Here is a 16,571-nt window from a genome sequence, read left to right on the forward strand (position 1 = left end):
TGTAAGGTGGCTGTTCTCCCAAGAGCGGCCCAGACAACGGCACACTGAACTCAATCAGCAGCCAGACCAGGGGCTTAAAGCAACGAACACCACGGGGGGACAAAGCGCAGGAGCTACCTGTCCAGACACACCGCCCCCAGGCTGAAGAGCAGGTGGGTGGTCTTCCAGCCATCGGGCACAACGGAACTGTCCCCTGAGGCAAACAGGGCGTGCTCGGCGGAGAGGACCGTCACCACCGCGGCATCCACCTCCGCTGGTGAGAGGCGGGCGATCAGCTGGCCAAGGAGCCCCAGCGTGAGGTGGTAGGTCTCGTTCAGGTGGCCTGCGTTTGAGATGACAACCTGGAACATGAGTGGGAGGACGCGCTCCAGGGGCATCGCAGGCACCGTGGGGTCCTGCCGAGAGAGGGAGAGATGCCAGCTCACCACGGGGTCCACGGGAGCACCCCGGTCAACGCCGCGTCCGTCCACGTCCCGGTTACACCTGGCCAGGGCCGAAGGGCCTGCACGGTGTCCTTCCTCGACAGCCACGCACAATCGGGTGGAAACAGACACTCCAAGCATCACCCTCTGACCCAACCTCTGACTGGTTATGCTTCTCTCGGGGACACAAAGGTGATGTGAACATGTGGTTTCAGTACACGGCTTTCCAAAAAACACATTTTTCCACAAATTACCACCACCCTCTTCCAAAAAAGAAAATGCCATTTGTCTCTTACCAACTTTAAGGGAGGTAACATGGCCGCCAGTAACCCCAGAATCCTCTTCTGGGAGCACTCAGCAAACACCTGCTCGGGGCTTGCAGGAACCGCTTTCTCCTCGAGGGGCTTCTGAGACAACACGCCTGCATTTTCAGCATCTGTGAGGGAAAACATCACACCTCCAGATGTTGCCAGCTTCTCTGCGTGAGCAAACAGCAAGTCAACTGTGGCCCGGTCTCCGTCTGCTGGAGAACGCCCCGGCGCGTTGCTGAACCCGCCCTGCTCCAGGAGGGTGACCGTGACCGCCGGAGGTGACCGCAGAGCCCTGCCCCAGCCCCCCAACTTGCCCTTCCCCCCGACCCGCTCTTCAGCGCTCTGGCCACCTTCAGCGCCCACACAGCCACCCGCTGGTTTTCATGATGTGCCCCCCTCCTGGATGCGGGCGTACTCGGAGCACCCGCAGCCGCAGCTGGAGGATGGCAGGGGCCTGGGAAGCACCCGAGGGAGGAACCGAGTCCATCCGGACCAGGACGCCGAGGCTGCCGTGGACCAGAGCGGACCGGGCCTGCCCGGGCAGCTGGATGCCATCAGGAAGGCAGAAGACGACGCGCCGCACAGAGGGCCATCGGTCCCTTCTGAGAGCCGGCTGCACACACGGGGCAGGAGGCCAGGTGCTCGGCCCTGCCTCCCTCACGGAGCAGGCGGCTGGGACGGACGCTGCCTCCCAGGCTGCCCTGATGAGGACACGCTCTTGCACCTCCCTCTCTGGGCTCCTCCAGAGTGGTGTGCTCTGAAACACAGTGCTGAGCACACCACTGCTAGCCCCAGACAGGGAGCTCCGGGCCCCCAGAGCATAGCGACCCAGTGCCCCCCAGGGTGCCGTCCCTGCGTGCCTGCGAAGGGACTCTCCCCTGTGTTTGCCTGGGGGTTTCCCACTCTGGGATCTTTGCTCATACTGTTCCCTCTGCCCAGAAAGCCCTTCCCACAGCGGATCCTGGCGCAGCTAAGGTCCCTCGCAGCCCAACCTTCACAAGGCTTTCTGGGGATGCCGTCCGTTCCCTTTAGACACCGTCACCACCTGCACCCACCCACCCTTCTCCTGTGGACAGAGTCGCGTTCCAGCCCAGACTACAGTTACCCGTAGCTTGGTCTACACCCCCCCAGACGGCAGGTTCCGTGAGGGCAGGAGCTACCCGTCTGTCTGACTTGGTCCCTGTTGCACTCCCACAGCCCAGCACGGTGCTTGGCACACAGAAGGCACTCAGAAAATTCGGGAATAACGAGGTGGGAAAGCAGGCAAAGTGAAGGAAAGGTGACTTTCGAAGCGTGATCACTACCGTCGGATACAAAGCTAAGAAACCGCGATTTCTCGTGGCTGTGAGCCGACTTCAGGCTGTGTGCCACAGACCGCTCAGGGATGGGTGTGTGTGTGATCTACGACAGAAGAGATCAAGGTCATGATGCGAGTCTCCACCTGGACGCCCGGGAGCTGCGCCTCCATCCGCAGGTGCGTCTGAAACCTGAGTCTGGCACGGAGGACCCTTCGCCGATGACACGCCTTCTTCGTCCGCCTTACTTCCCTGCTTGCTGTCTAAAGGCCCGACTTCCTCTGGACCATCTCTCTTGCCCTGGAAACAAAAGGTAAAGGAATTTAGGTTTCTTCTACAAAATCTGTCTCATTAATGCTGTGATACAATTTATATAATCATTGGCCAGTCTTTATAGACTAAATTACTTTCAAGTTCCACAAGATAACGTCCCTCATTTCCGATGACAAATCTATGCTCTACTAAGACATTAGTCACCGCATCCATTCTCCAGGCATCTCGAAATGCCCCTGCGGCAGAGCCTGCAGTCCCGTCACCCACAGCCCCGCGACGATCCTCTACTATCTTCCACTGAGCCTTTAGAAACCACGTACGGGAAGTTCTCTTGGGAAGAAGAAAAGAGCAAAGGTGTGGAGCTCTTTCTAGCTCACTGAGCTGGCCCACACCTGTGGGAGCTTTATTTTGGCAAGGAGCTTTGTTAAAGGGACTCCTGCTGGAGTGGGGAAGCTTTCCTGGGCTCGAGAGTTGGGCAGTGAGCTGCCCAGGTTGGCAGGATGACAGCCCTTGGGCCAGGGAAAGTCTCTACGATGAGCCTGAAACCTCTTTCTGCAACAAAAACTAAGGAAATGCTCAAAGAAAAAGGCAGATCAGGACGCAGAAGCCAGGCAGAAGCATCTTCCACTGGCCAAACACGTGACAGTTTCAGCATCAAAATACTTCCCGAAAAGTAGCAGATTTTAAAGACTTTATTTTTTATTTTTTTATTCATTTGAGACAGAAAGAGAGAGAATGAGAGAGAGAGAGAGCACAAGCGGGGGGAGTGGCAGAGAGAGAAGCAGGTTCTCCGCTGAGCAGAGAGCCCGATGCAGGGCTTGACCCCAGGCCCCTGGAATCCTGACTTGAGCCGAAGGCAGACGCTTAACGACCGAGCGCCCCAGAAGATTTTATTCTAAAGTAAGCTCTATGCCAACACGGAGGTCGAACCCACAAGCCCGAGATCAAGAGTCCTGAACTCTACAGACTGACCTTTCAACCCACGGAGCAAGACAAGCCACCCCGGTCTCTGGGGTCTGAGCTGATGTAAGTGGACACGCGGGGAGCAGAGTGCTCCCGGGCGGATGTAAGTGGACACGCGGGGAGCAGAGTGCTCCCGGGCGGATGTAAGTGGACACGCGGGGAGCAGAGTGCTCCCGGGCGGATGTAAGTGGACACGCGGGGAGCAGAGTGCTCCCGGGCGGTAAGTGGACACGCGGGGAGCAGAGTGCTCCCGGGCGGATGTAAGTGGACACGCGGGGACCAGAGTGCTCCCGGGCGGATGTAAGTGGACACGCGGGGAGCAGAGTGCTCCCGGGCGGCAGAGAAGCTAGGGGCTCGGAGGGCGACGGCACTGTGTCCAGGCTCAGGGGCGATGGCTGCCCCTGCTGACGATATCCTCCCTGCCACCACCGTGTGTGGGTGGTTACAGTGCTGCCCAGACGAGGGGTTTTGTGGTCCGGACGGCAGCACACGGGGCCAGGCTGAGGCCGGTGCTGCCTCTGGCTGAGTGAGGCTGGCACACGTCTCCCGTTGTCGCCAGCCTTCTCTGCCTGTGTCTTCCCCTAAGCACAATGGGATCCCGGTGAGCCACCAGCACCAGACGGGGGATCCATGAACTAGCGAACGTGACAGAGGCAGGGGATGGGAACAAGGGCCGCTCCTCCGGCCAAGGCAGGGGCGCTCGCAGCACCACCTCAAGCCTCGGAGGCGGCCTCACAGAAGCCACGCTGCGCTCTAGCCCAAAGCCGACTTTAAGACTGCGATCGCGTGTGGCACCCGCGCGCAGGAAGGCTTTCCCTCCACTTCTGCAGGAGCGTGCAAACCTCCGTGTCTGTTGGGTAGGCAGAAAGCACTCGGGATTACCTGTCTGCTGCCCGCTATCAGAAGAGCTCCAGGGCACCTGGGGGGCTCAGCCAGTGAAGCATCTGGCTCCAGGTGTCAGCGCAGGTCGTGATCTCAGGGTTGTGAGATCAAGCCCCACATCAGACTCGGCGCTGGGCGTGGAGTCCACCTGGGATTCTGTCTCCCTCCCCCACACCCCCGACCCCCACGCACGCACTCTCTCTCTCTCTGAGAAAATAAAAGCTTCGCATATACAGCGTGCGCCGTGGGCCAGGACCTAATCCGAGGTACAGGATCTTCCTTCCTGTAATCCCACCGGAAGGCGGTCACAGGAGTGGTTGACGCTGGCGGGGAACGTACTACAGACACTGTTTAAGCACTTTACGCACAGACGCTCGCTGCAGAGCACGACACCTCACGGAACAGGTCCTAGTGTTCAGCCCACCTCACAGATGGGAAAGCGGAGTGAAAGGACGGCAGTCATGTGCCGGGGACCTGGCAGAGCGGGGACTGGAGCCCACGATCCAGGCCAAGAGTCCGTGGCCTTAGCCTCTCTGCTCCGCCCGCCCTGCACACGGCTCCCCGTCCCGCGCAGTGACACACGGAGACGTACACGGCGGCGCACAGAAGGGCCTGCGCGCGACGGGTCCTCCACAGTGCGGGCGGCTCTCTGCTCCTCCAGTGCGCGGCTGGGCACGGCGACCGGCGGGGCCCGGCGGTCTGGACCAGATTCCCCATCTGGCAGTATACCGAGAAGACACAGAGTTTTCAGACCTACGTGGGCAACGAGAGAGCGGTTCCAAATTTTAGAACGAGGTCATTTCATGAAAATTCTGTAATCCCTACATGGAGAGATGGCTGGGTTCTCCACAAAGCAAACCAACACGCTCCCAGTAGGACCCTCCCTGGCTGTCCACGTCTCCTTGGCTCCTGGCATCAGGCGCCGGACGTCTGAGGAGCGAGGAACGCGTGCGCTTCGGGAGCAGCAGCCCAGGACACAAGAGGACTGTCCACTCAGAAACCCTAACAGGACAATTCCACAGCGGCCCCCAACAACTCCAGGTCTACGTCCCCACTGGCGAGCTTGGGAGCTCTGGCACCACCCATGCGTGGCCCCACACGGGCCTCATGTCCCCACCGTCCCGGAACAGGCAGCCCCGTACTCTGAGAGGGACTCAAACACCTCCAAAGTGCTGCGTGCACACTACGCTCCCCCGGGAAAGTCCGAGTCGTTGCGGTATTTCGTCAAACGACTCTAGTTTCACACCGCTCTCGCGGAGAACACGGTTGCGTGGAACAGACCCGCACGCCAGGTGAAAACCACGTTCCTCTGGCAAAGCTAGGACCGCCAGGCTCAAATACCAAATTCCTGATCCACAGACGTTAAGAGCTTTAGTTATTACTTTTTCTTTTTGACCATCATGTGACTATTTTAGAGAAACTGAACGCGTTTCAGCGCCACAGCTCATCTCAGACACAGGCGGGCATCTGGCATGGCTCGGAAGCAGGGGAGCACCTGCTGCGGGAAGGGGGCCAGGCCGCCCAGCAGCGGGCACGGTGTCTCCCTCTGGCACGAGCAGCGGGGCCGGCCGGTCCCGCACGGAGGACGGTACCTCTTCCCTGGTGGGCCTGCATCAGACAGTCCCCAGCGAGCTGCAGGCACTGGCTGCGCAGGGCGCTGGCGCTGCTGCGCTCCTGGGGGCCCAGCCTCTCCCCGGCCGCGTCCTCTGCGCTGGCCAGATGCGCGCTGTAGAGGGCCAGGGCGGCGAATAGCAGCCAGGCGTAGTTGTGGACGTACGGCTGGATGAGCCTCTGCCGGTCGCTGATGCGGATGGTCACCATCGGGTGGGCCGTGACGCTGTGCGTGGGCAAGTGGCTGCAAAGGCAAGATGTGTTCGTGGCCGACTAGCCTCCGTGAGGGCGTGAAGAAAGCGGGGCCTCGGGGGGGTGTGTGGTCCCACAGGGCGCGGGGACCTCCGAGGCTGGGAAAACTGAACATCTCAACATAGGTGTGAGCCCTCACCCCAGAGGAATGAACCAACACAAACACCGGACGTACCGCTGCAGGGTTTCACACCCCCCTCCCCCCCCCACCAACAGGCAAAACATCATCTACGGAAACCAGTGGGGGCGGGGGGGGGGGATTCCTCACTGTGGAATTCTCCCAGTGTGACAATACCACTTTGGTAATGTGAGAAAATGCTCATCGTTTTTAGAGGTGGCCATGCAGCATGTACAAGGGAAATGACTGAAGGTCTGCGATTTGCTTTAAAGCACTCCAGCAAAGAGAAGAAAAAAAAAAGAACACGCTAATCACGTAGAGCAAAATCTTCCCAGCTGTTGGGTCTGGGTAACGACTATACGGGGGTTCCGGGTCCTCATCTCCTGACCTGTGGGTACGCCTGAAATCTGTTAGAGCCAAAAGGCTTTCACCACACACACACGCACACGCACACACGCACACATGCCCAGAGAGCGTCCTGCGGCCGGAAGTCACGAGAGCGTACCCATAGGAGTACTTCTTTGCCGCGTAGCACCCGTAGCAGAGATCAAAGTCGTCACACACATTACAGTTCATCCTCCGGCCGATGATCAAACCCTGGCAGTGGTCACAGGTGAACTCCATGCTGACCATCTCGTGGTCATCTCCGTGGCCCTCGGGCTTCACCCCCCCTGGAAAAGAACACGAGGCTGAGGTGGCTTGGGCACAGGGCTCTCAGTGGTGCTCACTTCCAAACACGCCCCGACCCAGAAGCAGGGCTCCGCCAGGCTACTGCTCAGGACGTCAAGGGCCACAGGCGCCGTCTGGAGACCAGGGCGCTCTGCCCAGGGGCTCCGAGCACACAACTGCTCAGCCATGGTAGCACGGACTGCTGCCCTCTCCCAGCGCCACACAGAGTGTGACGGGACGCACCACCAGTTCCCAGCACGACCACCGTCTGGCAGAAACAAGTCTGCGTGCCCATCGGTGAGCTGCCTCCCGCGCAACCCGCACTCTGACAAACATCAGGCGTCTGCTGTGTGCGCCTCTCAACCAACACTGAGGAGTGACCAGGCTTTTGCTCTCACGTCTTCATTCCAGAATCACAGAGGAAAGCAGACTCCACTACCTCCAACCCCGTGAGGGAGGAACCGTGCTCGTGCCCCGTGTGGTCCCAGCCCAACGGGGCTCCGCGCCTGCCGCCCCCTCCTCGCACCGGGCCCACGTCTGCTCCGGCCGCCAAGAACCTGGTCGCTGCTGTGACCGACTCCCTGAGGGAGCTCCTGGGAGGCCAGAGCCTCCTTCCTGCGGTGGATCTCTGAGGATGTCACCACCCCACTGTTTACAGGTCCGCTCAAAGGCCTCAGCCGACTGCCCCAGAGCCCAGCTGTGGGCCCCGGCAGTCTGAGCACGTTGACCTGGACACACCAGCGATGCTCACGCCTCCGTCCCCGGATGGGCTCCGTGCCAGAAGGGGATGCATGGCCTCCGCACCACCCAGCTCTGACTTTCTTCAGGGACCAATCCACATCATGCCTCCCACCTCCTTGCCCGGCTTCCCTGCACGGCGATGGTTACGTCTCCCGAACTTTTCTAGAACACTCTGCATCCCTCCTCCGTAACTCAGTATGCACACCCTTGTCCTGGGGCACTGCCCAGATGGGCGTTGGATCTTTCCTGACCAGGCCACGCACACACAGAACTCAGCCGCTCACAACTGTCTACCCGCCACACCTCAGCACCTACACGCCAAGATCGGTCAGAAGTTCCGAGGTCTGCTTTTGCGCGGGGCCTCGGACTCCTTGTACGCTCTGCCTGGTCCGGAGAGAACCACCCTCCGGAACTCAGCTGAAGGGCCCTCCAGCGCCCGTTTGTGTACAGAGTCCCCACGCCCGGCAGGCTGGCGGGCGGAGGCACGTCAGACACCAGCGTGCGGGGACCGGGGACTCCTCCACAGCAGGCAGAGAGCAGCCCGGGCAGTACTTCCCCGAGCAGCAGGCGAACAAACGACGCGGTCCCGGGGCCCGGCACGGGGGTCCCTGGGGCGTGGCACGCACCTAGGAAGCAGGTCTTGCAGAGGTCCATGTCGCTGCACTGCAGACATCGGTAGCGGTGCCAGGGCGCAATCTCGTCACAGCCATCACACGAGATGTCCACGTTGAGCAGGTCACAGTAGCGAGCAATGAACATGTGCATCTGTAGGGTGAAATGCAGGCCATTAGCCAAGGCGCTCCGACGCGGCCACGACCCATCAGTCACCTCACACTTCACCACCCACTCCTCGCAGCCCCGGGCCACGGTGAGAAGAGAGTGGCGCCCGGTGTCAACGCGGGAATCCCCTCGAGTGACCACGCAGGGGGCAACTACTCTGATGGACCAAGTCAGGGGCTGAGAAAACCCTGCGAGGCGCCAGCAGCGGTCAGGAAGGACCCGGAGGTGACTCCACCTTGAGACCTGAGGGCAGACAGGCACCACTGGGTGAGGGTGAGGGTGGTGGGCACATCAGACAAAACCCGTAGCAAGTTCTACAGGAGGCAACGAGAGGCCAGGACAGGGGCCCCTAGGACTGGCAGTAACTCAGGTCCTGGGTGTAGAAGGCAGCACAGACCAGGGGAAAACTGGAGTGACGGGATCACTCTGAGCGTTCTAAAAAGCTCCTCTGGCTACTGATGGAGAATGGACTGAAGGAGGCAAGACCACATTCGGGGAGACCGGCCATGAGAGTGGCTGTCACAGCGGCCCCACGACGGGCTCAGGGTGCCACGGCGCTGTGGGTGAGATGGCAGAGAAAGACGGGCATGCCTGAGAGGCACGAAGGAGGCAGAGGAGCGGCACCTTGGGGACGGAGTGGACGCAGAGCAGGCGCAGGGTCGCAGAACGCAGTGCTCAAGAGCACTCGATCTCTAGCTCGGACACTCGGCCGGACAGGGCGGTGTTCAAAGGCACCGAGACACTGCCTCAAGAGCGCTGTTTTCACTGGCGCTTACAGGGGAAACCTTTTGGGGGGACAGCGAGGGTGCCGCCCTGAGCAAGCAAGCTCCATGGAAGGTAGCGGCAGGCCTAGGTACAGGTCTTCTTCACAGCCCGGAAGACGGGCAACGACTCACTCAGCGGCCGGACCGTAGCCGGCCAAGCGGACAGGCCCCATCAGCCCCCGGGGAGACGCTAACGCGCCAGAGAGGAAAACGCCCCGCCCGAGCACCACAGAGGTGCTCCGTGAGCCAAGTCGCTGGCACACAGGAGGCATGCGATGCTAACAAAAGCATGACTCTGAGGCAGGAGATGCACCATATGGTGGTGTCAGGGCAACACCTCGTGTGGGGACGGACACGGCAGGCTATCCGCCCGGAGCCTCTGGGCGTCTGAACCACGGAACACGGGCTGTGTGCGCACACGGTGGCTCCCGAGCTCTGCGGACAGCCTGGGACGGACACGGGGCTCCACGTTACTCGCCTACAGGAAGAGAGCGTGCTGCCCGAGGACGCCGGAGCCCGGGCCTTCGGCAACTCTCTCTCTCACCATAAATTAATACGCCAGCGCCGCCTGTCACACTTCAGCGCCACGAGCCCATGCTCGGAGAGCCCAGCTCTACAGGAGGGAGGCGCGCGCTCGGAGTCTGGCCAGTCCGGGGTTCAGACCCCCCACCCCCCACCCCGGTCTCCAGAGTCGAGTCGGAGACAGCTGCCTTCCAGGCTGCGCACTGCCACGGGTGCTCCCCGGGACACAGCCCACTGGCATCCCCCCCCGCAGACGCTCCTCTCCACACTCCCAGTCACTTCCGATCACCCCACTGAGAGGGCTTACTTTCCTCTGCTTCTCCGGCTCTTCCTGGGCTATTTTTTCATACCAGGCCTCGAACATGCCGTCCTGACACTCGTCCATCCATTCTGAATTCTGCTTGGCGTCAGCAAGCTCGTCGTCCTCACTCCACTGGCTGAAAGGAGGACACAAAGACAGAAAAGGGCATCTCTCCCAATAATCTAGGGAGAGCTCGGTCACACACTCCGTGCCCTACGGGTCTCGCGGATGGAACATTTCTGAACCTCTGAGGGGAGGATGTGCGTTTGGTGCAGAGGATCTGTGGGGCTGCTGACAGAACGTTCCAGTAAGAGGGAGACGCCCTTTCCAGAGCAGACTACAATGGCTGAGGAACTAGAGCCTGAAAGGCTGTACCTACGGGGTGTAATTCCCCCACATCCACGCATCCTAGTGAACATCAGTGACAGGCGGTCCCAGCACGCCAGGGAGCCAGGGGCCCCAGGGACCGGCTCTCCCACCAGCTGCTCTTCAGCCCGGACCCCACACTCAGCCCTGGCCCTCAGGCCCATTCCAAACAGCTTCATACAGATCATCCCAGGGGCTCCTTTCAGATGCAAAGTCACGAATTCCCATGATTCCAGTTCATAGTTCATTGTAGCAACCAGAATTTTAAATGTGAAAGGAGCTGCTCAACCACAAATGCAAACTATTTACCAATCAACAAACACACACCTGTTGACCAGCAGACTGCCTCCAGGCCTCCCTGCACTCAGCTCTGGGCTGGGCGCTGAGAACAAGGGTGGCTGGAGGGTCCTGCAGGACTACTGGGCCCAGGCGCAGGCTCGCACACCCACCCTGGCCGTGTCTGCGCACAGAGGGCGATGCCAGCGGCTGGGACATAAGGAGACAGGAGCAGGTCTAGCTTCACTTCCAGGACGCCCGGAGTGTCTGAGAAGGTGAAGCCTGTGCCGACACTGAGTCGCTAACTTCTGGTTCTCTCCCCATGCCTTCCTTCCCCCGTCTCGTTCTTTCTTCTCTATGCACACGAGTGGCTGACATGTAAGTGGACTCGAGCGGGGTGGAGAGCCACGCATTTCAAGTGGAAAGGAAAGAAAACCCACGTACTGTTTTCTCTCATATCTTAAGCCCTTATAATGTGCAAGAGCTTACGAGGGTTAAAATCCCATATACATGGAACCAAAAAATAAAAAGGATTCTCTGATTCAGCAAGGTAAACTAGGATCTCCAAAACTGTAGAGGCTCCTCGTCCTCCCGACCCCCCACCACCACCTCCACACACTTCCATGCACCAGGCACTGGTACCAACCCTGAGAAACACAACTCATTTACCCTTCACAACAACCCTAGGAGGTAGGTACCATTACTAACCTCCAGGCCTAAGAAGGAGGAAACGGAGGCACAGTGGGCTCACATGAGCGGCCCAAGGTCCTGGCTGGGCTATGGCAGAGCCGGATGCACTACGGGGAGGCTAACACCAGCATCTGGGCCCTGAACCCCTCTGCTCCAGGCACTGCGGGGTGCGGGACTGGGTTCTTACCTGATCACACTGTCGTGGACGCTAATATTTTCTTGTGACATCTTCATGAGGAGATGCGGCAACTGAATGTCCACAAAGAAGGCGAGATCGCCGGGTTCCCAGCCCATATCCAGAAAATGCAGCAGGGCCGTCTGCACACAGGACAACGCAGGCAGCAAGGACCTAGGGACCCCAGGAAGCTGGGCGTTACCAAAGTCGCCGTCCCCAGACGGGATGACACAGAAGGCAAGTGGGAATCTGGTGTGTCTGCAGGTGAGATCACACGCCACATAAGCCCTCCTCCGAGGGCAAGAGTCCCGGAAACACGACACGAGGTTTCCGCCACACCCGCCGCAGGGCACTTTATGGTCAAAGAGCGTAAAAATCACGTCCGGTAAGCAGCCGGCCCCAAATTAGCACAGGTCATTCCCTCGGCGCAGACAGAGAAGATGACCGCCTGATTTCAGGCTCCTGCCCAAATTGCCTGCGCGGGATGGCGCTGGGGAACGGCTTCACACCCGTCTTAAAGGTGCGCACGCGCAATGCGCGAGAAGCTGAAAAGGACAACGCGCTAACGCGGTACAGTACCTGTCGTTTATGCTGCGAAACCCTTTCACCGCTTCGACCAGCAGCAGGACGAACTGGTAGTAAGAGTCGCGAACCTCCTTGTGCAGACGCGCGCCGCAGCCCTCCAAGTGCGCGAAGTAGCTGCACACAGAGGGGAGCGGGGTCACAGCTCTGCCGGCCGGCACCGCCCGCGCGGTCGGGACGCCCTCCCTGCACCCAACGCGCTGCGGACGAACGCGCCGCGAGCCTGGGGCTCGGGGAGTGATGGTGCGACAGCGAGGAGTCGAGGAGTCGCCCGCGGGGCCCAGGGCGCGGGCAGGCGAGCATTCCTCCTCCCTCGCTCATTGGGGGCTGCCCCGGACCTTCGCTGCTCACCTCAGCCAGGCCTCTTGGCCCTGCCCCCCCCAACCGATGACCCCAGCACCAAGCCCGCGGCCCCTTCCACTTTGACCCTCGTGCCCTGGGAGCCTTCAGGGTCCACGGGCACGACGCCCCGGTGTCCCTGCCACTGTCCCTCCAGCCGGACGGGCACTCCTCTGAGCTCATCGCCACAGCGACGGCAGGACTCCCGAGACCCGGACTCGAGAGCAACCTGCTCTGCCCCCGACCCCACAGCAGCGCCCTCCGCCCCCAGGAGCCCCAACCCACGAGGCCGCCTCTAGTGCGCGGCAGCCCCGCTGAGATCCCGCGGCCCTCACCATCCTCTCACCCGGGCGACCGCCGACTCCCCGCCGCCTCTCCCTCCGCAGACTGGCCTGAGAGAGCTCGCGGCGCCCTCAGAACAGCGCAGCGTCGCGGGGGCACCGCGCGCCAGGCTGACGAGCTCCGCGCTCCGCTCGGCACCACGAGGCTCCGAGCCGCGCTCGGACGGCCAGTCAGACCGGCCTTCTCGCCTCGCACTATGACTTCAACCCCTCGTGCCTCTCCCCAAACTGCCACGGCTTCCCCAACCCTTCGTGCCCGGCTGAGGACAAGGACAGAAAGACCACAGCGGCCCCGTCCCGGCACCACCCGACCGGCCCGCGCGTCCATCAGCACCGCGTGGCTCCCGCACGGCCTCCCCGGCTCTGCCCAAACCGACCCTCTGCGGCGGCCCCGCCGTGTGACGGACCCTCTCCTCCTGCGTCCAGTGTGATCGGGACGGACGCCTGCCCGCCAGCATATGAAACGCGCCAGCGCCTTATCCTAAGAGCCCTCAGCGGAGCCCGTGTCCCCTGCAAGTCTGCCTTTTCCTCTGCTCCCTCTTAAGGCCGAGGTTCTTGAAACGGTTGTGGTCTCTCCCTCCCTTGGAGCCCCCACCTGATTTTCCTCTCAACCCAGTCCAGCCGGGCTTTCGGCCCCCGGACAAACCCAGCATGAGCTCGCGTGGCCCCAGCTCCCACGTCAGCATCGTACGCGACGGACACATTCTTCTCTTGGCTTCGAAGACCCCATCGCGCCCTGGATTTCGCTCCTGATGGCCTCTCCTGCTCGACCTCCTCAGCTGACCCCTCCTCCTCTGCCTGAGCTCTGAATGAAGAGATGCCCCTCGGGCTCAATCCCGAGCCCGTTCTTGTCCGTCTGGGCATCTTTCTTGGTCAGCCAGTCTCACGGCTGTAAACACCGTTTACATGCTGACAGCATCCCTACTCTAGCCCCAGCCCTGGCTTCTTTCTAGAACCTCAGACCCTTACCTCGACGTGCTGGGTACCTTTACTTGGATGTGAGAAAAGCAGGTCAAACTTAACACACCAAAGCAACGTTTGATTTCTCACCCCAATCTGTTCCTTCCCTTCCCTTCCCCTCAGTAAAACCCACCACGATCCACCAACTGCGGCAGCCGAGACCCAGCAGCTGCCCCGCTGCGGTCCCTTCTGCTCATTCTCCACACCCCGTCCACGGGTGCGTCCCGGCAGCTCCGTGTCCAGAGCCGATCCCGAGCGCCCTCCCTTCTCTCCATCTCCAGGACCACTGCAGGCTCCGGAGCCTGCCGCCTCCCGCCCGCCCGACTGCACCGGCTCCCGACTGCTCTGCGTCCGTCCACACTTTCCCCCGGAGTGGCCAGATGTGACTTGCAGAAATGTAAAAGAGAGTGTGCTCCTCCTGGGCCTGGGGCTCCCCGGGGTTCTCCCACCTACAGCTCAGTACAAAATCCGAACCCTGCCCTACAAAGCCTGGCATCCTCTGAGCCCCGAATCACTTCCTCCGCTGCTCTCCTGCCGTGCCCCCCACTCAGGCACGCCGGTTTTCGCGCTGTTCCTGGGGCCGAGCCCTCACCCTAGGGCCTCTGCGCTGCTCCTCCGGCCTTCAGCAGCCTCCCTCTGAGCTCACTGGTCACTCATCTCCTGGTTCCCAGGCTGACTTCTCAGCGCCATTCCCTGAGCCCCAGACTACATCACTGTGCATGAAGCCGTCGTGCCTGGGATGGATACAGTAAGCAGACGGAGGGATGGACGCATCTCCTTTATCATCTGTCTCTCCTCAACACAATACAAGCTCCAGCAGGGGCGCCTGGGGGGCTCAGTGCGTTAAGTGTCTGCTTTCAGCTCAGGTTAGGATCCCCGGGTCCTGGGATCGGGCCCCCCCATCAGGCGCTCTGCTCGGTGAGGGAGTCTGCTTCTCCCTCTGCCTCTGCCTGCTGCTCCCCAACTTGTGTGCGCACACGCACACCCTCTTTCTCTCAAAAAATAAAATCTTAAAACGAAAGAAAGGATAAAAGCGCCATGAGAAGACGACTCTTGTCTGCCTCGTCCACGGCTGTACACCCATCCCCTAGATCGGGGCCTGGCGTCAACCCTGGGGAAACAGTGGCTGACTGGCTGCCGGAGCCACCTTGTGAGGTACTCAGATTAATGTCCTCACTGTGAACGAAAATCCGAGCTCGCTCACAGCTTCCAGAAGCCAGCGGGCGGGCGTGGGGACCCAGGGAACACAGTCGTCCCTGGTGAAAAAGCTGACAAACTCACCAGGAGGAGTAGACAGGTTTCTGGTATTGCTTACTACAGAAAGAACCCGCTTCTCCTTAGGGCAAGAGGACTGACCGAAAACAAGAATTTACACCCCACCCGGAAATAACAGTTACTCGCGAAAGATGACTCGGATTTCCTTCAAGCGACCCGTGCCCGTCTTCCTTGCACGTGGGTGCGGGGCGGGTTACTCACTTGGTAAACTCCTTCTGGCAGGTCAGCAGTTCCAGCAGGAAGAGCACGTACGGCGGGTGGAAGCAGTGGGGCTGTCCGAGGGACTCCGAGCAGTACTGGATGATCCTCAGGACCTCGAGGACACTCTGCGCCTGGGCCCTCCTCAAGGCAAGAACCTTCACGACGCTGAAGACAGAGGTCGTCGGGTCAGGGGCAGCGAGGGAGCGCGAGCGGCAGGAGGGCGACGGCGGGAGCGCCGGCCCGCAGCGGGGCCGGGCCCCGTCGGCCCCCACTCAGCCGGCTCGCGGCCCGACCCGAAGCCCGACCCCCCACGCTCGCAGCACTCGCTACTTAGAAAGGAGCTCTGGCGTTCCTCCTGCCCTGCAGAGACAAAGCTTTCTCAGAGCAGGAAATCGCGAGCACGTGCAGCCCTTCCGGCGACGCAGGCCCGCCGACAATTTTGTCAGAAAATCTCAAATCCTAAGTTTCTCCCAGGATTAACAGGAGACACATTTATAAATGACAGCTACCGAAACCAATGTTCCTTTTTTTTCAATCTTCGTGTACGTTATTGAGATGTAATAACCTACAAGTCTTCAGTGACAAAACGCTTCCTTAAAAGGCCAGCGCAGCCGCCCAGCTTGGTCCGGCGCCCACACAGGTCTCGGCCCTCCAGGTCCCGTGGCGCGCGCAGCAGCCCGGCCTGTCCTGGGCGCCGGGAAGGGTGGTGGCTCACCTGTCGTGGGAGAGGGACTGGTCCTTGACGAAGTCCAGCACGTCCTTCAGCACGGGGTACTTCTCCTTCACGGTGGGCGCTGGCCTGGCCTCCTCCACGGACCGGAAGGAGAGCAGCCGGAGTCGTCCTCGGGCGAAGGGAGGCCGCCGGGCGGGGGCGGAAGGGGACGAGGGCTCTTCGGTGGCGGCAGAGGGCAGGTCGGCGGCAGTGGGCCCGCTGCTGGGTGGCAGCTTCGGCTGCACATCCGAGCCAGGACCCCCGTCGCCTGCAGCAGGGGTGCCCACTTCCACGGGCGACACGGAAGCCTGGAAATGCTCCTCGACCACAGAGCTCGTCCTCGGACGCCTATCCCGTGGCTGGAGGTGATCTGTTTCATCTGCGGCCACCAACCCGTCACAGCTTTCCTTTGAACTCACTCCCACAGGCAGAAATCGTAGTAACAGGAGACTCTTCTGAATACACTCCTTTGCTGAATGCAGAAAGCAAGGAAGGTAATGGGAAAAAAGTCCAAATTCAACTTATTTACTCTTGGAGAGAAAATAATCTCCTTAAACTCTACAATTTAGGACAAGAAATACCTCCATTAATAAAGTGACATACATCTCCCTCTGCCCCTCATCCTGTTCCCGTGCTCTCTCGTTCTCTCTCACTCCCTCTTAAAAAAATATATATATATATAATAATAATCTTTTAAAAAAATTTAAAAAGGCGCCTGGGTAGCTCCGTCGGTGAAGCGTCTGCCTTCGG

At 60.5% G+C, this 16,571-nt stretch overlaps 1 protein-coding gene across 2 annotated transcripts in view; it reads right to left on the reverse strand.

The window, feature by feature from the left end:
- The window catches only part of ZZEF1 (zinc finger ZZ-type and EF-hand domain containing 1), a gene marked incomplete at its 5' end in the record, with an annotated part of 98,078 nt that overhangs the window by 23,459 nt on the left and 58,048 nt on the right, over positions 1 to 16,571 (reverse strand). For both annotated transcript variants that reach the window (XR_013968145.1, XM_080826198.1), the window contains 12 exons: positions 118 to 395; positions 719 to 858; positions 2,175 to 2,328; positions 4,739 to 4,899; positions 5,739 to 6,001; positions 6,633 to 6,798; positions 8,164 to 8,302; positions 9,911 to 10,040; positions 11,424 to 11,585; positions 11,991 to 12,110; positions 15,110 to 15,274; positions 15,825 to 16,293. Coding sequence is in view for 1 of the 2 variants with exons in the window: in XM_080826198.1 (XP_080682324.1) it covers positions 118 to 395; positions 719 to 858; positions 2,175 to 2,328; positions 4,739 to 4,899; positions 5,739 to 6,001; positions 6,633 to 6,798; positions 8,164 to 8,302; positions 9,911 to 10,040; positions 11,424 to 11,585; positions 11,991 to 12,110; positions 15,110 to 15,274; positions 15,825 to 16,293 (2,347 nt within the window). The remainder of the gene's footprint in view (positions 1 to 117; positions 396 to 718; positions 859 to 2,174; positions 2,329 to 4,738; positions 4,900 to 5,738; positions 6,002 to 6,632; positions 6,799 to 8,163; positions 8,303 to 9,910; positions 10,041 to 11,423; positions 11,586 to 11,990; positions 12,111 to 15,109; positions 15,275 to 15,824; positions 16,294 to 16,571) is intronic.

Source organism: Martes martes (assembly GCF_963455335.1).
Source record: "Martes martes genome assembly, chromosome: 16".
NCBI classification, from domain to species: Eukaryota; Metazoa; Chordata; class Mammalia; order Carnivora; family Mustelidae; genus Martes; species Martes martes.